This window comes from Artemia sp. Qi Xiang Cuo, chromosome 9 (genome assembly GCF_049724085.1).
Source record: "Artemia sp. Qi Xiang Cuo chromosome 9, ASM4972408v1, whole genome shotgun sequence".
NCBI lineage: Eukaryota > Metazoa > Arthropoda > Branchiopoda > Anostraca > Artemiidae > Artemia > Artemia sp. Qi Xiang Cuo.
This window is the reverse complement of record NC_142802.1, coordinates 9,754,740-9,777,261: the sequence shown is the minus strand read 5'-3', so window position 1 is coordinate 9,777,261 and position 22,522 is coordinate 9,754,740. Positions and strand designations below refer to the sequence as shown.

Below are 22,522 nucleotides of genomic sequence, written 5' to 3'. Positions count from 1 at the left end.
AGGGCTGATAGTTATGAACTTTGCCCAATGTTTACATATAGTATTGGTTATTGGGAGGTACACAGACGTTTTCAGGTTTATTTTTCTAGTAGAGGGGGGGGAGAGGATCCTTCCATAGAGGAAGTTTTCATGAGGGGAGGGACATTGCTATGATGGGGGTGCCGGATTTCCCTGCACTATTTAAAAAGCGATCAGAAATTAGATTAAAAAACAGTTTTTCAACTGAAAGTAAGGAGCAACATCAAAACTGAAAACGAACAGAAATTATTATGTATATGATTGGGTTCGCCCTCTAGTCAATACCTCGTTCTTTAAGCCAAAGAGTTTTTAGTACTTTCATAAGGGCTATTTATTCTAATTAACGGCATTTGTGATTAAGGGGTCATTTTTAAAGAATTGGAACAAAATTCGAACTTTAGCGTAAAGAGCGAGGTAGTGACAACAGGGGGAGCCTCCTAATATACGTATTATAAATATATATATATAGAAGTTCGTTACGTATGTTAATTCGTAAGTTACGTATATTTATTAATAATAAAAACATTCGTAAATAAAATTAAATAACTTTCGATAAAGCCATTTAACCAAATAAAACTAAAATTAATATGCAAATTTTGTTTTAATTATTCATGTACGATGAGCCAAAATCAAAGCCTGCATTAATTCAGGAACGTTCAAAAGTCTAATAAAAAAAAAAGTTCTTTTAACTGAAAGTAAGGAGCGACATTTAAACTTAAAACGAATAGAAATTATTCCGTATATGAAAGGGGCTGTTCCCGCCTCAACGTCTCGCTCTTTACGCTTAAGTTTAATTCTTTCTCACAACTCTATTATTTTTAAACAATAAAAAACTAAAAAACTCATTCTTGAGATACACTTTTTTTACAACCCTTATGCACAAGACATGTTTTGATCTAGTTCTACACTCCCCTCACATTCTCTGAAAGACTCACTGAATGTCCTTTTTTGGAAAGTTAAGGCCAAACATACCCAACTTTCTTTATATCATATACTATATGTAAACAATGTACGAATTGCCTGACTTGCATCTTTTACCCTGAGGGTAGTGGGGAGGGGTAGAAATCCTCAAAGACATAAATACTGGAAATTTCAACTTTGCTGAACAAAATTGCAGTTTCAAAATTTGTGTTTGGATATGTTTTAGGAAATGATGAGCGTGAGGGATGGGGATTGTGCTGCTTACCCTCCAATCACTTTTCACTCTTAGAAAGGGCACTAGAACTTTAAATCATAATAAAAACCTTACATGCCCTAGGGCATAACATACAACCGTTGCCCCCAAACTCTGGGGTTATGTCTCAACCCTGGAGGGATTGTTACATGATCTACGGACTATTTTTAACAAAATAGTTATCTCTAAATTTGATTAGATGCATTGGGGGAAAAGAAGGTATCGGGAGGGCTTGTTCTCCTCCCATCATTTATGACTGGAGGATGAATTTTTCTTAAAAAGGCAGTAGGAATTTCAATTTCCAATTGAATAGACTCCTTTCGAAATTTATACGACCACCTATTGCATAATAACCTTATATGTTAACAATTTGTAACTAGCATAATTTATAGCCCTTTCCCTGAGGGTTGTGTGGGTGTTGACATCCATAAAGACATAATTAATGGAGCTGCCAACAACGCTGAACAAAATTGCTATCTCGAAATTTTGATTGGATGTATTTATCCAATGGAAATTATGTTTGTGGGAGGGGGTTAGTTGCACTCTAATCCTTTTTTTAATCTAAAAAGAGCACTAGAACTTTCAATCTCCAGTCGAATGAGCTCCTTCTGAAGTTTCTACGGCGACTCCTTTTACACGAGGCGCCTTGGTAAAAAAAAAACAAGAACATAAACGAATAAATAAATAATGCACTGTGCCCATATCAATCTTTGCTTAGGCAGTGCTATTGCGCTGCCTATGAAAAAAGGTGAACAAGTCTTTGGTAGTTCGCTACTTCCACCCCTCCCCTCAAGTATCAAGAATTTGAAATCTTATTGTGCAAAACTTTGTTATCGCTATAAAGTATCAGTAGTAGGTCTAATCAAGGGAATGAGAAAGAAGAAACTTCCCAATAACCCTACCGCTAATTTTAAATTAAAAATAAAAGAACTGGAATAGTATTTAATTCGTACAGTTTCAAGGAGCAGAAAAAGATCCGCTACTATACATGTAAGCAATAATGTGTCATTTTATATATTTTTTTTTTATATCCTAAGGAACCAGAATCAAGAAGAAATTATCCCATCTCTGGATACATTTTGGTCTTGAAAATAGCAGACAGCTAACACAGTCTTAGATCTCGAACTAAACAGGTCCTAATATAAAGGCTCAATTTTGTTGAAGACCAGGATTTACTTCCTACGAGGTTCCTTGTTCACCCCCCCCCATCTATAGACAGAAAAGGGAGTGTTCCGATGGATTAAATTAAAGACTCTTTTTTTCTTTATTGTCTTGGCCTGTCATGTTTTCCCCGATTGTTTGGTAAGATTTACTCACCTAAATAGCGGAAATCTTTAGCCGATAAAGATTTCGGCTATTTCGGGTAATAATTTTATCGGGATTTTATCGGGATGGATTTCGGGTAATAATTTAACCCGATAATGTTGGGATGTAGAAATGATTTAATTTGAGCAAATTTAGTTTGAGCCAATTACACAAATTATTTTTAAACTGAGTAAATTTTCACAAACGTTCATCAATTGAGATTTCTTTAATTTTCATTAGCAAAATTCAGTTTTCCCTCGCCCACCAGTAAACACAGCCAAACTAGGAAACAGTGACACCATAGAGCTCTTGGCGTTAATTATTAGGTGATAAAAGAACAAGAATCTTAAAATAATCCTTAAGAAGGTCGGAACAAAAAACTATTCTTTCTCTATGGACGAGGGGACATTTGGGCATTCTTTATTTTTTGACCATTTCTTTTATTCTTGAGCAAAAATAAGACAAAAGAAAGGAGATAAGTATACTTTAGATTTGGCTTGTGGGCACTCGAGGCTCAATCCGATGTGTAATCGGTCATTTTTGTAGAATGAGTGAACCTAGGCACTCTGATTATGTCCTCCAGCTACCATATTTCTAAGCGGTCCTTTTCAAAGATTAATTAATGCAAACAATTTGTTTTAGGAATTTTTTAAAGAGTGACATTAAAACTGAAGAAAAATAGAAATATACTGTGTAAAATGTGGGCTGTCAAACCCTGAACGATTCTCGCAGTATACTTTGTGCTTAACTGAAAATATTTTAGAGTGCAAGAAATACGCAGTTGGCGATTGTGGGAGTCTTAAATACTGATTTTCTTCTAAAACTTATAAAAAAAATTCAATCTTAAGACGAATTTTACGAATAAACACACACTTCGATTCTCGAGGTCGTTGCATTCCTCATCCAGTAGGTCTTGAAAACATTGATGGAGCTGTCAAAGTTTAGCATAACGAATTGCGATTGAGGAGATAGCACCACCTCCATTTGTAGGATAAGATCTACTCGCGTGGAGCTTTTAGGCTTGAAGATTCGGGTAACTCCTTTTGGGTGTCTTGAATTTGAAAAAAAAAATTTACATTAAATTGTTTACCCTCCTTTAACTTTGCTGTTGCTAAAAACTTTTAGTTGGCACTTTAAACTTAATAAATATCATACATTTGGAAGCAGTTTAAAAATGAAACTCTCCTGATTTCTACGTTGTATTCTAGTTTCTGTCTTTTACATTTACTATTGATATAGGTTATTATTGCTATTAATAACTCTTTAATTAGTTTTGAAATACAACCTGTTAAAATAACCATCATTTGCCACAGCCATAGCTTTGATTCTACACTCCTTCTTGTCCTGAAGGAAGAAAATGACATTTTATTGAAATTATGCCCATTCTCTTTCACCGTCTGTTCTTATGAGACAACAATTTGATTTTGTCCTGTAATTATTTTTTCCAGTGCTACAACTTTCTTACACTGCTCATTCATTGCCAGGCCAGTATTTTCACTCTACATGGACCTAAAATGCACACGTGTTTCGTTTCTAAAGTACCCAATATCAAAACCACTTCGCATCGAAACCACTTCGTTCTAGAAAGCTTACATTTCCAGTTATATATATATATATATATATATATATATATATATATATATATATATATATATATATATATATATATATATATATATATATATATATATATATATATATATATATATATATATATATATATATATATATATATATATATATATATAACCAACATATTTTGGCTTTATTTTAAATTTAGGAAACCTTTTTCCTAATCGTTCATCATCATTGTATATTCTTCCGTAAATGAAGTGTCTTCCACAAATGATATTAATTAAAATAAAGCCAATTTAACTTGTTTTCAGCAGACTCTTATTGCAGTCTCACATAGTTAAAGGGAAAGCAAAACTCTTCCAATCTAATCGAACTTTCATTAATTCCAGGAGGTGAGATAATTGGCATCACTATGGACAAGCTAAGAAAGCTTGCTGAGCATTGTGACGGATTACAGGGTTTCCTGATTTCCCACTCCTATGGAGGAGGGACAGGCTCTGGATTTACTTCTCTCCTCGCTGAACATTTATCTGTTGATTATGGGAAAAGGTCAAAGCTGTGTTTTTCAATTTATCCGGCTCCCCAGGTAACTCCCTTCTATGGCTTTTAATTTTTTATGTTTTTTAACTTTTTACCAGAATAACGGGAACTATAAACCATTTACTTCAGTATCAAGGCCTATAGAGGCTTCTGTTTTCTAGAAGATTTTGGAGTCAACGGATTACTTCATGAATAGCCATGTAATTGACAGTGTAACACTCAAAAATAGACCTGTCAGGTATATCGGAGATTTATATCGATAGTGGTTAGACAGTTAAGCAAAAATAAAATTAAGTAAGAACATATACTTCATAAGTTTATTTTTTCACCCTACGCCTTCTCTTATTAAAACTTTTTTATGAATATTGATATCATTTTAATTCAAAATCTAGTGTTCGATTTTTTAAAATTATTCAACGAATATATGGTTGCTTAAGTTTTCATTTAATAAATTTTAGTCATTTTCACTGATATTGGTACTTAAAGCATTTTTTACCACAATAATATCAACAGATGGTCTTGGATCAGCTTGCTCTCCAATTCTCCAATTATACACTACGTATGTACCACCTGAAATACGCAAATACACACAAACTGCAAACCAAAATAAACGTGAATATAAATAAAAAACTGCCGTGTTTAGATTTTCAAGTGTAGTTTTTGCTTTTGTTTTGTACATACTCTATTCTCATGCTTTACATCTTTCTATCTGATTTATGACTCTATTTCTGTTTTTTTTTTATTTAAGTAAATTACAGCAGATTATATTCTTACTATCCAATTCCTCTTTGAAAAAAATTTAATTTTTTTGAAAATTTTTTGATTTTTTTTATTCCTCTTTGAAAAAAGTTTGCTACATTTTTGGTATTTTAGGTATCCACTGCGGTGGTAGAGCCATATAATGCAATTTTGCATACCCACACCACTTTGGAATACATGGATTGCTCATTTATGGTTGACAATGAAGCCATTTATGAACTATGCCAACGTAATCTGCAAGTTGAAAGACCGTTGTATAAAAACTTGAATCGACTTATTGCACATATAATTTCAGGGTAACTATATTTTAAATTTTTGTGTTTTATTATTTTAGGAAGTATGAAAAATAGAACTGTATGTGTTTTTATAGATTGAGGCATTTTTTTTTTCTTGAATATTATTAGCAATGTGTACTTATAACGACTTATTAAAAATATTATTTCAAAATAATCATATTTAAGTTTTTTATAACCTTATCTTTAGAAGTCCAAAAAATGGATTCACAAGCAATTTTTTAAGAGTAAGGATGAGGTGACATTATATTATACCCCTCTATTCTGTATATATATATATATATATATATATATATATATATATATATATATATATATATATATATATATATATGTATATATATATATATATATATATATGTGTGTGTGTGTGTGTGTGTGTGTGTGTGTGTGTGTATATATGTATATATATATATATATATATATATATATATATATATATATATATATATATATATATATATATATATATATATATATATATATATATATATATAATGTTGCCTCATCCTTACTCTTAAAATATTACATTTAAATCCATTTTTCACATTTATAAAAATAAGATTTGGCTTGTGGATACTCGAGATTCAATCCGATGTGTAATCAGTCATTTTTGTCGAACGATTGGACCAAGGCACTCTAATTATGTGCTCCATGTGCCATATTCTTAAAGGATCCTGTCCAAAGATTAATTAATGCAAACAGTTTGTTTTTGGAAGTTTTTAAAGAGTGACATTAAAACTGAAGAAAAATAGAAATATACTATGTACAATGTGGGCCGTCAACCCCCGAACGATTCTCGCAGTAGACTTTGTATATACCTGAAAATATCTTAAAGTGCAAGAAATAAGCAGTTGGTATTGTGGGAGTTTTAAATACTGATTTCCTTTTAAAACATTTAAAAAGAAATTAAATATCAAGGCAAATTTTACGTGAAGGTAACTCACTCTTTTTCAGTGACAAGTTAATCAAATATACAAGACAGGGCAACAAATATACCATTACTAATTTAAATGTTTGCAGATTGAGACCATCACTCCCAGACGAATTTGACTTCATCAATCCTGTTATGTACTTCATCTCCTCTAGATTAGTTTCCGCAATGTTCATGTTTACCCCCAAACCTCTTCCATCTTTAAAAGGCTCAGCAATTTTACTGCTATCGTGATATGAAATTTCACTTACTGATTTACCTATTTGTTAAGAATGCTCACCCAAAACATCAGAAATTTCTTTCCTTTCAACAAGTATTTCCCTTTTCCCTTAAATCTTTCCCAACAACATCCTCCCACCCTATTTGGGGGCGACCTGCTTTTCGTTCAGCCTAAGACGGTTGGAGGACATGGACAATCTTTGGCAATCTGTCATCCTTTATCCCCAAAATGTTTCATAGATATCTCATCCTTTCTCGCGTATAGCCCAAGAAAGCATTATTGCACCCCTTTTTTTTATAGGTTACTGTTTGAGATATGGTCATTCAGTCGGGTATCCAGAACAATCCCTTGGGAAATAATAGATAACTTAGTTAGGAAGAGTTCTTTAAAGCCCTAAAAAGCCCACTGAATTAAACCGAAAACAGAAGAATTATCCATTATCAAAATCCAGAATAAATGCTATGTCGTTTACTAAACTATAAGCACTGCGAGGAACGCCACTCCTCCAGGCCACCCTGCAGAACTGTTAGCAGTCACAGTTTCAGTTCTTATAGCAGTCACAGCTATAAATACACCTAAGATGGTTCAAGAGGGGTAAATGTTTTGACTTTGATGTCCGTGGTACTTCATGAGAAAGGGAAATGGTTATCGGACGATTCCTTATATTTACTTAAATTGAATTTCAACAAAACAAAATGTAACGCATTGTACATCATTAATATTTTTGGTTAATTCCTTTTTAATAGTACCTTTAGACTCGGAATTCTTAGGTTTTTAGTATTAGAGAAAAAATTGATAAAATGAGTATCCTTATCCTTATTTCTTTCAAATGATGCATTTAAAAAAAGGCATTGTAATTATAATTTCATTTCTTTATTTCCTGTAAGTCTTTTTACTTGTCTCCTATTTTTCTCTCAAGGCTATGTAAATAAAGTATAATATTGCTACAGTAAAAGGGATCGCTTTTAATCCTCAGTTGTCGAAAACAAAGCCTGTCATTTGATTCCCCTCTTTTCTCATGTTCGGCTTAGAGCAAAGGAAATTGAATTATTTCTTCAGAAGTGTAAATAGCAGCATTGTGATAAAATCTGGAGAAATTTTCATTTTAAGCTGAATGTTGTTATCAAGACAAAAAAAGGTGAAGGGAACTAAATCATGAAATTTCTTGACAATAGAATTTTCTTACTTGAATTTAAAGTCAGTGAAAATATTAACACCGCTTCCAATGCATAATCCATCTTGAAAGTGGAGCTTTATCTGCAAAATAGGCTATAAAAGTTTCACACACTTTATTCCAGAAATATTATACTTGTGGCCTATAGTTAAAAAAAAAATCCAAAAATTATAGTTAAAAAAATCCAGAGCAAAAAATTTACTATTTCTGTTGCTAAAAAGGATTGATTGCTCTATTTTCACGACTTTTCTTTTGGGAAAGTAAATTTAATTTATTTTTGACTTTTATAATCATTTTTTAAATCTCTTTCAGAAAATACACCCAAGGACAGCCAAGAAAAAAATATCTTTACCCTTAAGTCGATATTTATATTTAAATCGGAGATGAATGCGGCACAGAATAGCATTTAACTGAGATAACACCTAAAATACTTTCAGGCTTTAAGTTAACTTAAAACGAAATTCTTAATCCTCTAATATCCATCGGCCAACCATCTAGGTCTAAACGGAAAGCAGGTCGTCCCCGTCTGGGGTGGGAGGACGTCATAAAGAAAGATTTAAAGGATAGGGGAACTTCGTGGGTGGATTTGAAAAAGGAAGCTTTGACTAGATTGGGATGGAGGAGGAGCCTGCGTAGTTAATTTAGTCTCAGGCAGCCTGGTGTTATGGTGAGTGATTAGTAGTAGTAGTAGTAGTAATATCCATCAACGAAACTGAGCTCACACAACAATGAGATAATGAGGACAAACTTACCCAAAATGTAAACTTCAGAATTGAGTAATCAAAACGAAGGAAATTATTTTAAACAAAATAGATTATAAATAACAGTTCGAATAGGGATAAATAATTTTACTAGACAGTGAAAAAAAAACAATCAAAAAACATATTGGATATTTCGATCACATGTACTGTGATCGTTATCAGCAGAAATATAAAATGAATATCGAAATATCCAGTATATTTTTTTGATTGTTTTTTTTGATTGCCTAAGGGAAGGAATTATCCCTATTTGATCTGTTATTTATCATCATGGAAGGGGATTATGGTCTTCGATATTACCTACGTTGTATAAAAATAGATTATAACTGAACCATATTGAAAATGTTTTATCCAAATTAATAATTATGCTTTGATTTCTATAATAATCTTGCTTTAATTTCTTTTATTTAAAGAAAAAAATAACAAAAAAATTCTACGAAGCTTCATAGGTTATAAGTATATTTAACTTTTGTTTCGTTTAAGGTTAAAATTTCGTATCTTCAACTTACATATTGAGGAGTATCTCCAAGACTATCCATTATCAAGCGACGTTAATTTCAATTTCTTTTGTAATTTTTCATCAAACAGCTTGTTTTTATTTCATTAATTTCCAAATAAGTTTTTGTTGACTACTCTATTGATCTCTGTTGATCTATTGATCTTAAAACTTACATTTCTATCTGACATTTATTACTTTTACATATTAACTCTTTCTGTGGTTTTATGATTCCTTTTAGGATTCTGAAATGTCAAGTCTTTGGGTCTTAATGCTAAAATGACACATTTAGAAAAGTCCCAAATTTTGATTATGACTATTTTAATGGCACGGTTACAAAAAAATTATATACTCCTCGTTCTTTTCTAAACTTTAATTAATTTTTTCAGTACCAAAGACACCAAACTAAAAAATCTCTTCCCCGTAGCCTATTTTAGATTTGTCCATGCATGAAAAACAAATTCTAAATTCTTCCTTTGTAAGAAATTCTGATAACCTGTTTCAAAATTAAAAAGTTTTTAGAGCAGGATTACATCTCGTCATTGTTGCCACGTTGAACCATGAAAACAAATAAGTACAATTAACGAGTTATGTTTGGCAACACTTTCTGTCGGTCGAAGGTCAAACATATCCGTTAATTCCCAAGACAACTAAATCTTCATAAGCTTTTTGCGGCAATGTTTAATCTTTTTTGAAAAAATTATCAAGATTGAATTTTTTTCTAAGGCGGATTAAATTCAGGGCCAAATTTTAAGGCAAATTTTGTAAAAGCATCAGCTCATCAACGGAGATGCTCTCTTGATTTTTTGTTTAACGACTTCACAGACGTGTAACAAATCATTCGAATTTTTACTCCTACCTTGTATTTATATACCTTGCAAAAAACCTGTCGGTATCGTCTTCATGACGAACATCTCCTAGTTCTGCTTACATGCAAATCCATCCTCATAATACTAGAAAAACTCCTATGAAGATGAAACATCAAGCACTTTAATATTTTTTGCTGTGCACTAGAATGATATTTTTAATATAACTATTTATTTTTGTTTTTCATTTAATCTTAAGTCACATACGACCTTTTTTATTCCTCTTTAACGACAGCTTATGTTTATATCCTTGGTTGTCTAATTATATTTTGCTTTATAGCTTCATCGTCTTTTGTTATATGAGATCCTGCTTAAATTCGCAGCGGTATTTGACATTTTGCTTTTCCAGAATAACTCTGTCATTGAGGTTTGATGGCGCTTTAAATGTGGATTTGACCGAATTCCAAACTAATTTGGTTCCATATCCTAGAATTCATTTCCCACTGGTAAGTTTGTTATCCTTTCTTAAGCTTGGAACTACATCAAGAACTTAGCTATAAGGAAACAGAAGTGAATGTTGCCATAGAATTACAGGAAATGCATATTTTTAAGGACCTTGTCCTGTAATTGAATTTTAAACTTTAAAGTTGTTTTGTACTTGAATGGATGAAAATTGGGTTTTGGGGTAGGCGATATTCAAGCGGTAGTGAAAAAAAATAACTATAACAACACGCTTTCTGGTGAATTTAAAAACATTACACAATACATTATAAACAATAAACACACATTCAGCAGTAATAAATATAAGTGCTAGTGCTTGGCTTTTACTAAAATTGTCAACAATGAGCTGCTGCAGACAATAGTTCTATAGCGTAAACAAGCTTTCGAGTGGGAGAAGGTAAATGTCGCATACACTCGGATTAAATCAGCCAGATTCACAACTAATGCTGCAGTACAAGTAGTGGGGCCACTCTGCTTTCTGTGACAGCCCTAAACAGGATTTCTGTGAAAGCCCAGGATTCTGTGACAGCCCACCCCCTTCAAATCCCAATCTGAAAACTGTTTTTCAGCTTGTAAGAGATGTAGGTGTTAGGCCATTTCATGGGAGTCAGCAGGTGTTACATTCGGTTGCTAAGTAATATGGATAACGCAATCTTGCTTCAGTATTAGAAAAGAGGAAAGTAAGAAATATAGGTGTTAATGAATCTTTAAATTCGGTTGCTATGTAATATGGATGACGCAATCTTGCTTCAGTATTAGAAAAGGGGAAAGTAAGAGATGTAGGTGTTAAGGAATATTTACATTCGGTTGCAATGTAATATGGATGACGCGATCGTGCGTAACATGTTACATCATAGGGGGTGTTGATTAATTGGAGTTGAGGGTAATACTATCTTACGTCGATTTATCGGTAATAACTTAATGGCAGCGCACATGTTACGTAATGACAGCGTACATCCTACTTAATGACAGCAGACATGTTTTATAATGACAGCGCCATGCAGAGACGTTTCTTAAGGCATTTTTCCTTAATAGATTTGAACGCGTTTTTGTTCTTTCAAGGCGTTTCTTTTTTTTCAAGCCGTTTCCTTTTTTTTCAAGGCGTTTCTTTCTTTTCTTTTAATTTTTTTTTTATTTAGCTCTTAGGTAATGAGGAATATTTATGGATGACCGATTCCCACGTGAACCTGTTCTTCAGAGTCTATGAGGGAATCCCCCGCTTTTAATTGAGGAGGAAATATGCGTGGATTGTTACATAAAACTTTTTTCCAGGACATTCCTCAAAGGATCTTTATATTTTAATGATTTTTGCCCTCGTTAGGACTCGAAAGATCAGTTTCCATCCAACAGAACAACACCCTAGATACCAAGATCAGCAGGCTATTTCTAATTTCTGTTCTGGTTAATATATTCTAGAAATAGCATATTGCATGCGAGGACATTACCAATGGTTTGCTTACTAGAATGGCGATTATGTCTTCTCTACATCTGTGGTATTTGACGCACAGAGGGGAAACTCTATTTCTATAAATTGTTGTTTCCAAGCCAAATGTGTAATTGGAGAAATTCTGAAAATAAGTTCTGTGTATGAGAAGTAGTCTTCAAATTATGTATTCACATTCTTATTTTGTTTTTTTTTGAAGCCTTATAAGTATTTTAAGTTACTGCTTGCAAGGCAAATGTGTAATTAAAGAAATTCTGAAAATGCAGCATTTTTTAGACAAGACTATGCAAATGAAAACAACATGAAAGAAACCTGACGTAGGATAAAATATAGACAAAAACACGTATAAATTAAAAGAAAGGTATGGGTCGTAGCAGGCAGTTCCAGTGGGGCGAGGTTGAAGTTATGTCTTTCTTAGGAAAATGGTCCATTAATGGAAACTTAACCTTAACTAGCTGAATGATTGCATAAATTCTTCATTTTTATTTATATTGCACGGGTAATTAAGGAACATTTAACATATTCTTCTATTTTTGAGCAATGGCCCCGCTTTGCAAAACTTAGCCTTAACTAGCTGAAAGAGAGGATAAATTCTCCATTTTTACTCATATTGCAAGGATAATCAAGGAACTTTAATATACTTTTTGTGTTTATTTCTTATAAAATGCCCCCCCCCCCACGTTCCAAAACGCTGCCTTAACTGGCCAAAAGAGAGAGTATTAGTATTTTTTTGCTCAATGAAGACGTAGTTGGAGTCGGAATATTGAAAATGTATGTAGTTAGAGTCAAAATCGGTTATAAATTACAAAATCTAGTTAAAAGAAGCTTTAAAACAGGGCTCTGAATTTCGAGTTTCAGTAATTTGTTGCTGAATGGAGTAGGAATTGGAGTCGGCATATTAAAAATGTCTGGAGTTACAGTCGAAATCGGATATAAATTAGAAATTCAGTTAAAAGAACCTTTAAATCAGGGCTTTGGAGTTGGGGTCTTAGTAATTTTTTTTTGAATGGTGTCGGATTTGGACTCGACATATTAAAAATGTCTGGAGTTAGACTTGAAATTGGTTATAAATTACAAATCTAGTTAAAAGAACCTTTAAAACAGGACTCCGGAGTGGGTTTCTTATTAATTTTCTGCTGAATGAAGTCGGACTTGGACTCGGCATGTTGAAAATTCCTGAAGTTAGAGTTGAAATCGGTCATACATTACAAAATCTTCTTAAAAGAGCCCTTAAAATAGGGCTCTGAAGTTGGACTTTTAGTATTTTTTTGGAACTGAGTTGTAGTTGGGGTCGGCATATTGAAAATGTCTGGAGTTAGACTTGAAATCGGTTATAAATTACAAATCTAGTTAAAAGTATCTTTAAAACAGGGCTCTGAAGCTGCTTTTTAGTATTTTTTTTTTTTCTGAATGGAGTCGGACCAGGACTCGGCATACTGAAAATGCCTGAACTTAGAGTCGAAAGTGGTTATAAATTACAAAATCTACTTAAAAGAACCTTTAAAACAGGGCTTTGGAGCTGGAGTTTCAGTAATTTTTTGCGTAATTGAGTCGGAGTTGGGGTCGGCATATTGAAAATGTCTTGAGTTAGAGTTTAAATCGGTTATAAATTAAAAATCTAGTTAAAAGAACCTTTAAAACAGGGCTCTGAAGCTGCTTTTTAGTATTTTTTTTTTTTGCTGAATGGAGTTGGACCTTGACTCGGCATACTGAAAATGCCTGAACTTAGAGTCGAAATTGGTTATAAAATAAAACATCTAATTAAAAGAACCTTTAAAACAGGGCTCTGGAGCTGGAGTTTCAGTAATTTTTTTCGTAATTGAGTCGGAGTTGGGGTCGGCATATTGAAAATGTCTGGAGTTAGAGTTGAAATCGGTTATAAATAACAAATCTAGTTAAAAGAACCTTTAAAACAGGGCTCTGAAGCTGCTTTTTAGTATTTTTTTTCTTGCTGAATGGAGTTGGACCTGAACTCGGCATACTGAAAATGCCTGAACTTAGAGTCGAAATTGGTTATAAATTAAAGAATCTACTTAAAAGAACCTTTAAAACATGGCTCTGGAGCTGGAGTTTAAGTAATTTTTTGCGTCATTGAGTCGGAGTTGTGGTCGGCATATTGAAAATGTCTGGAGTTAGAGTTGAAATCGGTTATAAATTACAAATCTAGTTAAAAGAACCTTTAAAACAGGGCTCTGAAGCTGCTTTTTAGATTTTTTTTTTTGCTGAATATAGTCGGACCTGGATTTGGCATACTGAAAATGCCTGAACTTAGAGTCGAAATTGGTTATAAATTACAAAATCTACTTAAAAGAACCTTTAAAACAGGGCTCTGGAGCTGGAGTTTCAGTAATTTTTTGCGTCATTGAGTCGGAGTTGCGGTCGGCATATTGAAAATGTCTGGAGTTAGAGTTTAAATCGGTTATAAATTAAAAATCTAGTTAAAAGAACCTTTAAAACAGGGCTCTGAAGCTGATTTTTAGTTGTTTTTTTTTTTGCTGAATGGAGTCGGACCTGGACTCGGCATGCTGAAAATGCCTGAACTTAGAGTCGAAAGTGGTTATAAATTACACAATCTACTTAAAAGAACCTGTAAAACAGGGCTCTGGAGCAGGAGTTTCAGTAATTTTTTGCGTCATTGAGTCGGAGTTGGGGTCGGCATATTGAAAATGTCTGGAGTTAGAGTTTAAATCGGTTATAAATTACAAATCTAGTTAAAAGAACCTTTAAAACAGGGCTCTGAAGCTGCTTTTTAGTATTTTTTATTTTTTTTGCTGAATGGAGTCGGACCTGGACTCGGCATACTGAAAATGCCTGAACTTAGAGTCGAAATTGGTTATAAAATACAAAATCTACTTAAAAGAACCTTTAAAACAAGGCTCTGGAGCTAGAGTTACAGTAATTTTTTGCGTAATTGAGTCGGAGTTGGGGTCGGCATATTGAAAATGTCTTGAGTTAGAGTTGAAATCGGTTATGAATTACAAATCTAGTTAAAAGAACCTTTAAAACAGGGCTCTGAAGCTGCTTTTTAGTTGTTTTTTTTTTGCTGAATGGAGTTGGACCTGGACTCGGCATACTGAAAATGCCTGAACTTAGAGTCGAAATTGGTTATAAATTACAAAATCTACTTAAAAGAACTTTTAAAACAGGGCTCTGGAGCTGGAATTTCAGTAATTTTTTGCGTCATTGAGTTGGAGTTGGGGTCGGCATCTTGAAAATGTCTGGAGTTAGAGTTTAAATCGGTTATAAATTACAAATCTAGTTAAAAGAACCTTTAAAACAGGGCTCTGAAGCTGCTTTTTAGTATTTTTTTTTTTGCTGAATGGAGTCGGACCTGGACTCGGCATACTGAAAATGCCTGAACTTAGAGTCGAAATTGGTTATAAAATACAAAATCTACTTAAAAGAACCTTTAAAACAAGGCTCTGGAGCTGGAGTTTCAGTAATTTTTTTCGTAATTGAGTCGGAGTTGGGGTCGGCATATTGAAAATGTCTTGAGTTAGAGTTGAAATCGGTTATAAATTACAAATCTAGTTAAAAGAACCTTTAAAACAGGGCTCTGAAGCTGCTTTTTAGTATTTTTTTTTTTGCTGAATGGAGTTGGAGCTGGACTCGGCATACTGAAAATGCCTGAACTTAGAGTCAAAATTGGTTATAAATTACAAAATATACTTAAAAGAACCTTTAAAACAGGGCTCTGGAGCTGGAGTTTCAGTAATTTTTTGCGTAATTGAGTCGGAGTTGGGGTCGGCATATTGAAAATGTCTGGAGTTAGAGTTGAAATCAGTTATAAATTACATATCTAGTTAAAAGAACCTTTAAAACAGGGCTCTGAAGCTGCTTTTTAGTATTTTTTTTTTGCTGAATGGAGTCGGACCTGGACTCGGCATACTGAAAATGCCTGAACTTAGAGTCGAAATTTGTTATAAATTACAGAATCTACTTAAAAGAACCTTTAAAACAGGGCTCTGGAGCTGGAGTTTCAGTAATTTTTTGCGTAATTCAGTCGGAGTTGGGGTCGGCATATTGAAAATGTCTTGAGTTTTTTAGTTGAAATCGGTTATGAATTACAAATCTAGTTAAAAGAACCTTTAAAACAGGGCTCTGAAGCTGCTTTTTAGTTTGTTTTTTTTTGCTGAATGGAGTTGGACCTGGACTCGGCATACTGAAAATGCCTGAACTTAGAGTCGAAATTTGTTATAAATTACAAAATCTACTTAAAAGAACCTTTAAAACAGGGCTCTGGAGCTGGAGTTTCAGTAATTTTTTTGCGTCATTCAGTCGGAGTTGCGGTCGGCATATTGAAAATGTCTTGAGTTAGAGTTGAAATCGGTTATAAATTACAAATCTAGTTAAAAGAACCTTTAAAACAGGGCTCTGAAGCTGATTTTTAGTTGTTTTTTTTTTGCTGAATGGAGTCGGACCTGGACTCGGCATACTGAAAATGCCTGAACTTAGAGTCGAAATTGGTTATAAATTACAAAATCTACTTAAAAGAACCTTTAAAACAGGGCTCTGGAGCTGGAGTTTCAGTAATTTTTTGCGTAATTGATTCGGAGTTGGAGTCGGCATATTAAAAATGTCTGGAGTTACAGTCGAAATCGGATATAAATTTGAAATTCAGTTAAAAGAACCTTTAAATCAGGGCTTTGGAGTTGGAGTCTTAGTAATTTTTTTTGAATGGTGTCGGATTTGGACTCGACATATTAAAAATGTCTGGAGTTAGACTTGAAATCGGTTATAAATTACAAATCTAGTTAAAAGAACCTTTAAAAGAGGACTCTGGAGTGGGTTTCTTAGTAATTTTCTGCTGAATGGAGTCGGACTTGGACTCAGCATGTTGAAAATTCCTGAAGTTAGAGTCGAAATCGGTCATACATTACAAAATCTACTTAAAAGAACCCTTAAAATAGGGCTCTGAAGTTGGACTTTTAGTATTTTTTTGGAACTGAGTTGTAGTTGGGGTCGGCATATTGAAAATGTCTAGAGTTAGACTTGAAATCGGTTATATATTACAAATCTAGTTAAAAGAACCTTTAAAACAGGACTCTGAATCTGCTTTTTAGTATTTTTTTTTTGCTGAATGGAGTCGGACCTGGACTTGGCATACTGAAAATGCCTGAACTTAGAGTCGAAATTGGCTATAAATTACAAAATCTACTTAAAAGAACCTTTAAAACAGGGCTCTGGAGCAGGAGTTTCAGTAATTTTTTTCGTAATTGAGTCGGAGTTGGGGTCGGCATATTGAAAATGTCTTGAGTTAGAGTTGAAATCGGTTATAAATTACAAATCTAATTAAAAGTACCTTGAAAACAGGACTCTAAAGTTGGATTTCTAGTGATTTTTTGCTTGATGGAGACGGACTTGGAGTTGGCATATTGAAATCTCTAGAACTAGACTGGAAATCTGTTATAAATTACAAGATCTAGTTAAAAGAACCTTTAAAACAGGGCTCTGAAGTTGGAGTTTCAGTTATTCGTTGCTGAATGGAGTAGGAATGGGAGTCAGCATATTCAAAATGTCTGGAGTTATAGTCGAAATGGGATATAAATTAGAAATTCAGTTAAAAGAACCTTTAAATCAGGGCTTTGGAGTTGGAGTCTGAGTAATTTTTTTTTTAATGGTGTCAGATTTGGACTCGGCATATTGAAAATGTCTGGAGTTAGACTTGACATCGGTTATAAATTACAACTCTAGTTAGAAGAACTTTTATAACAGGACCCTGGAGTGGGTTTCTTAGTAATTTTTTGCTGAATGGAGTCGGACTTGGACTCAGCATGTTGAAAATTCCTGAAGTTAGAGTCGAAATCGGTCATAAATTTTAAAATCTACTTAAAAGAACCCTTAAAATAGGGCTTTGAAGTTGGAGTTTTAGTATTTTTTTGGAATTGAGTTGTAGTTGGGGTCGGCATAATGAAAATGTCTGGAGTTAGACTTGAAATCGGTTATAAATTACAAATCTAGTTAAAAGAACCTTTAAAACAGGGCTCTGAAGCTGGTTTTTTAGTTGTTTTTTTTGCTGAACGGAGTCGGACCTGGACTCGGCTTACTGAGAATGTCTGAACTTAGAGTCGAAACTGGTTATAAATTACAAAATCTACTTAAAAGAACCTTTAAAACAGGGCTCTGGAGCTGGAGTTTCAGTAATTTTTTGCGTAATTGAGTCGGAGTTGGGGTCGGCATATTGAAAATGTCTTGATTTAAACTTGAAATCGGTTATAAATTACAAATCTAGTTAAAAGTACCTTTAGCACAGGACTCTAAAGTTGGATTTCTAGTGATTTTTTGCTTGATGGAGATGGACTTGGAGTCGGCATATGGAAAATCTCTAGAGCTAGAGTCAAAATCGATTATAAATTACAAATCTAGTTAAAATAACAGTAGAAGGCTATCTTATACTCGTGACAGGACCACGTGGTTTATGGTTTTCTCAGTGAGAATGAAAAAACAGAATTTTTCTCACTTGAAAAAACATGAATTTTCTCACTTTGATGGATGTTTTCTTGGATGGTTATGTGTGTTGGTCAATTTATTTGATGTTTTTCATGGATTTCAACAGCAATTCATGTCTGTTTTATGGTTTTTGTCAGTGAGAATGAAAAAACAGACACTTTCTCACATTTATGGATGTTAATAGCAATCTATGTTCCTGTTTTATGGTTTTTGTCAGTGAGAATGAAAAAACAGGAACTTTCTCACTTTTATGGATGTTTTCTTGGATGGTTATGGGTGTTGGTCAATTTATTTGTTGTTTTTCATGGATGTCAACAACAACTTATGTCTGTTTTATGGTTTTTGTCAGTGAGAATGAAAAAACAGGAATTTTCTCACTTTGATGGATGTTTTATGGTTCATTGTCAGTGAGAATGGAAAAACAGGAATTTTCTCACTTTGATGGATGTTTCAAGGTCGATTTATTTGCTGTTGTTTGTCCAGGTGTAATGACATTGGGTGATGGCAGCATTTATTTCGGCAGTGCATGAAAACAAATATTTGTCATCAACATGAACTGCAACGATAAAAATAACACTTGTTCAACAAGAACAGTTGACAAAATTTCATGGTCGACATGAAAACTCTATTTGTTTAACATGATCTGCTCAGCATTTATTACACTCTATAAAAAAAACACTTTTGTCCATCACCAGCACTTATTGTCTTTAAAAAAAAACACTTTTCTGTACAGCACTTTTCTGTCCAACAACATCAGCAGCACTTATTGTCAACTTAAACACATTTCAAAAAAAAAAACAAAAAAAACACTTTTCTATACAACAACAAAAACAGAAAAACAGAAAACACTTGAAAATACACACGGGAACTAGCACAGTTGAACTTGATTACCGTGAATTTAAAGGTGGGATCTCCCCCCCCCCGGGGCCCGCGGGGCCGAAGGCCGGCCGGCCGCGGGCGGGACCCCCCCCTGGGCGGCCGCGGGAAGGGCCCCCCCCGGGAACCGCGGGGTGAAAAAACACTACAATAGTTGTCCGGTCACTGCGGCTGCTACAGGTTAGGGGTTGGGTTAGTGGTGGTTAGATTGTCAGGTTAGATGAGGTTGAGTTAAGGTGGTTAGATTGTCAGGTTAGTTAATTTATGTACAGGTTGGAGCATTTAATTTATGAATGGGTTGGTGGTGGTGGTTAGTGGTTAGTTGGTTGGGTGGTTAGGTTAATTTCTCCAGACCAAATTGATTGCGATAGTCAACGCAATCAACCGGGTCTGAAAAATGGGAGTGACCGTGGGGCAGGACAGTCACACCATTCTCGAGTACATAAACTTTGTCAGATATACATAACATTGCATTCTCTTCCACTCTCACAGTATAATTTCTATACTGTAGAGAGCGAATTGCAAGCACTTGTGCTCTCGGCGCCAGGCTACTTTCTACACAGTCTCTGTACACGCTCATGTTGAAATTGCTCTTTACAAAATGTGTAGGCATCCCTTTACACGCCTTCTTTTCATCACCACTATGAGTTTCAACGCAATAGACTTCGGGGCCCAGGAACACCCCCCTAGATATCAACTCAAACCCCGTCTCGGATTTTAACATGAATAACAGGTTGGGGGCTTGACGTTTCACCAGCTCAGGGTAGAGAGATGGATTCCAGTTGATGAAATCCATCCGCGAGCTGATGTGTTCCCCCTTTTCTAAATCACCCAATAAATCTTCAGTCCCATTTACCTTTAACAGCAGAGAATCTGTATCACCATAGTAAACTTTAACCTCCCCCTCCCGTGGCCATTGCACCTTGAACAAATTTTAAAAAAACGACAACATGAGCTTTTTTGAAATTTCCAGTACTGAACTACCCCCTGCTATATTTTTGTTCAGTACCACATTTCGCTTTCGCCTGTGTAGAAGAAACGTGCCAGTCTCTATGCTCGTGAACGATGTAAAATTGGGATCGGCAATAATTCCTGCACACTCTAGAGGGTCAGTCACAACGTCGTAGCGAGATCTGTTACCTACGCTTTCACACATTTTGCCAAACGCTGAATTTAGAATGAGCTTATACATTTCCTTCTCCACCTTTGAATTTGCCCTAGAGCGTTTATCGACAAAGGTGTCGATAAACGTTTTCAAATATGGTCGCTGATTGAACTGCAGGACCCTGTGTATTTTGGTGATCTTGAAACCGTTGCTCACCATCCAGTGCAAAAGCAAGTGGTGAACAATAATATTCTCCTTAGGGTCCGAATCAGCAATCAGTTTCTGTTTTGAGGGAGTCCAGTGCATCCCCATATCCACAACCACCGATCGATTGTAGGGACTAATAGAGCCCCTACTCACGGGTCAATTGATAAAGGGAAAGACAAAAACTTTGACTGAGTCCTGAAGCGCCAGCGAAATGTGACCGTCAACTTCAAAGAACCATCCTTGTGGCCCATTGTCCTCGACGGTGGTAATGTCGGGGAACTCACAAGGATTCTCAAACCATTGATAGTTCCCACACGGCAAAGAGTAGTGAGACATTGCCGAGGGGTACAATGAGTTCATGTCCAAAAACACTGAATTTGACTTTGAACCGGTGCTGTTTTGACCGCACGGATCGGTTGACAAGACGCGGTCCCCATGAAAAAAATACCCTCCCCTCATTGAACGCTCTACAAAAAGGTGCTGATCTACATCTGTGATTAGGCCTATTTCCTCCCTGCTAATTTTTAAAATTAAATCCATCACTAAATGGGGTGTTGAAAAATAATAGCCTATAACTAACCCGAACTCTGAATAGATTTGGTCTGTGTTCTTACAGACTATATCCAACAGAGTTAGAACGTCACTGGCCATGTACAGTCTACAATAATCCCACCCATTTTTACAATCCCCCTTGGACCAAACCTTCTTGGCAAACTCATACTCTTCGGCTGTGTATTCACGGTTGATCAATGAATTGTAAAAAGCTTCAATTGGAGGTAGTTTCACCTCACTTAATCGAGCGTCAGAACAGTAATAGTCGTATGCATATATACCTTTGCAGGTCAACGGTTCATACATTTCACTGTCTGGAAAATGCTGTTTAAGCAAGGGAAAGCAATCAAAATTGTCGCTTTTTTGCACTTGAATCAATTGACTCATTTCCTTGGGAAAAAAACTAAAAGAATCTAAAAACCTGATTTTATTCCAGCACGTATGCCCATTATCCACTGCCTGCCATTTCAATTCGAGAAGCAATAACTTCTCGGCCGATTTGGGAATAATATTATAGGTAAATGAACAATTTACCCATGGCCTATCTACTCCCCCTCCCTTCCGGTGCATAAGTGCCAGTGCTGGTATAATAAATTTTAAGTCATAATTAGATTTGTGGATAAAAAAGGGGAAGATAAACTGTAGGTTAACAGTGAAGTTAAACGATTGATGCTCTGCCCCTCTAAACTTACTACCCCCCAGGATATTTCCTGCCACAAGTGATTATGATCTCTGACTTTCCCCCTCCCCCCGCGTTTCCCTTTAGTCCCCTTATCCCCCTCTACAAACTCTCCCTTACAAACCCAACATATTTTTTGATTTTTAATCGCGAGACGATCCTCTGCAGACAACACCAATGGATAATGGGTATTTCTCAAACGAGAAATAGCACCATTAGCCGTGTCAATTAGTTTAGTCAGTGCCTTGACCATGCACTCGGACCCCTCATCTAATGTTTCTACTATTTCTAACAATTGCATGGTGTTAGAACTGTCTCTTTGTGTGTGTGCATAGGACACTGCAATAGCCTGGTGTTCTTTGACTCGGTTTGGAAATTGGGGATCATTCACCTCCACCAGCTTAGCTTAACAATCCAAGGATATTTTGTCGCACTGAAGGAGTGTATTCCGAAAATTTTTGAATCGTAGAATTACCCTATTCCCTGAAACCGTTTCCACTGTCTAGTAGCAATACTGGATACAATGCCTCATATGATCCCGTAGTTTTATATCACTAAGGAATTGTGACAAGCATGTTGGACAGTAGAAATGTTCCCCCCTATGCTTACCACCCCCCAGAACTCTACTAATGTCGGTAATCGGATTAAAATGGCCA

At 34.9% G+C, this 22,522-nt stretch overlaps 1 protein-coding gene across 1 annotated transcript in view; it reads left to right on the top strand.

Moving 5' to 3' along the window:
- LOC148948298 (uncharacterized) overlaps positions 1-22,522 on the top strand; it is a 281,601-nt gene that overhangs the window by 116,606 nt on the left and 142,473 nt on the right. The window contains exons 3-5 of the mRNA XM_089094880.1: positions 4,462-4,658; positions 5,486-5,667; positions 10,462-10,558. Of these exons, the coding sequence (XP_088951006.1) occupies positions 4,462-4,658; positions 5,486-5,667; positions 10,462-10,558 (476 nt within the window). The remainder of the gene's footprint in view (positions 1-4,461; positions 4,659-5,485; positions 5,668-10,461; positions 10,559-22,522) is intronic.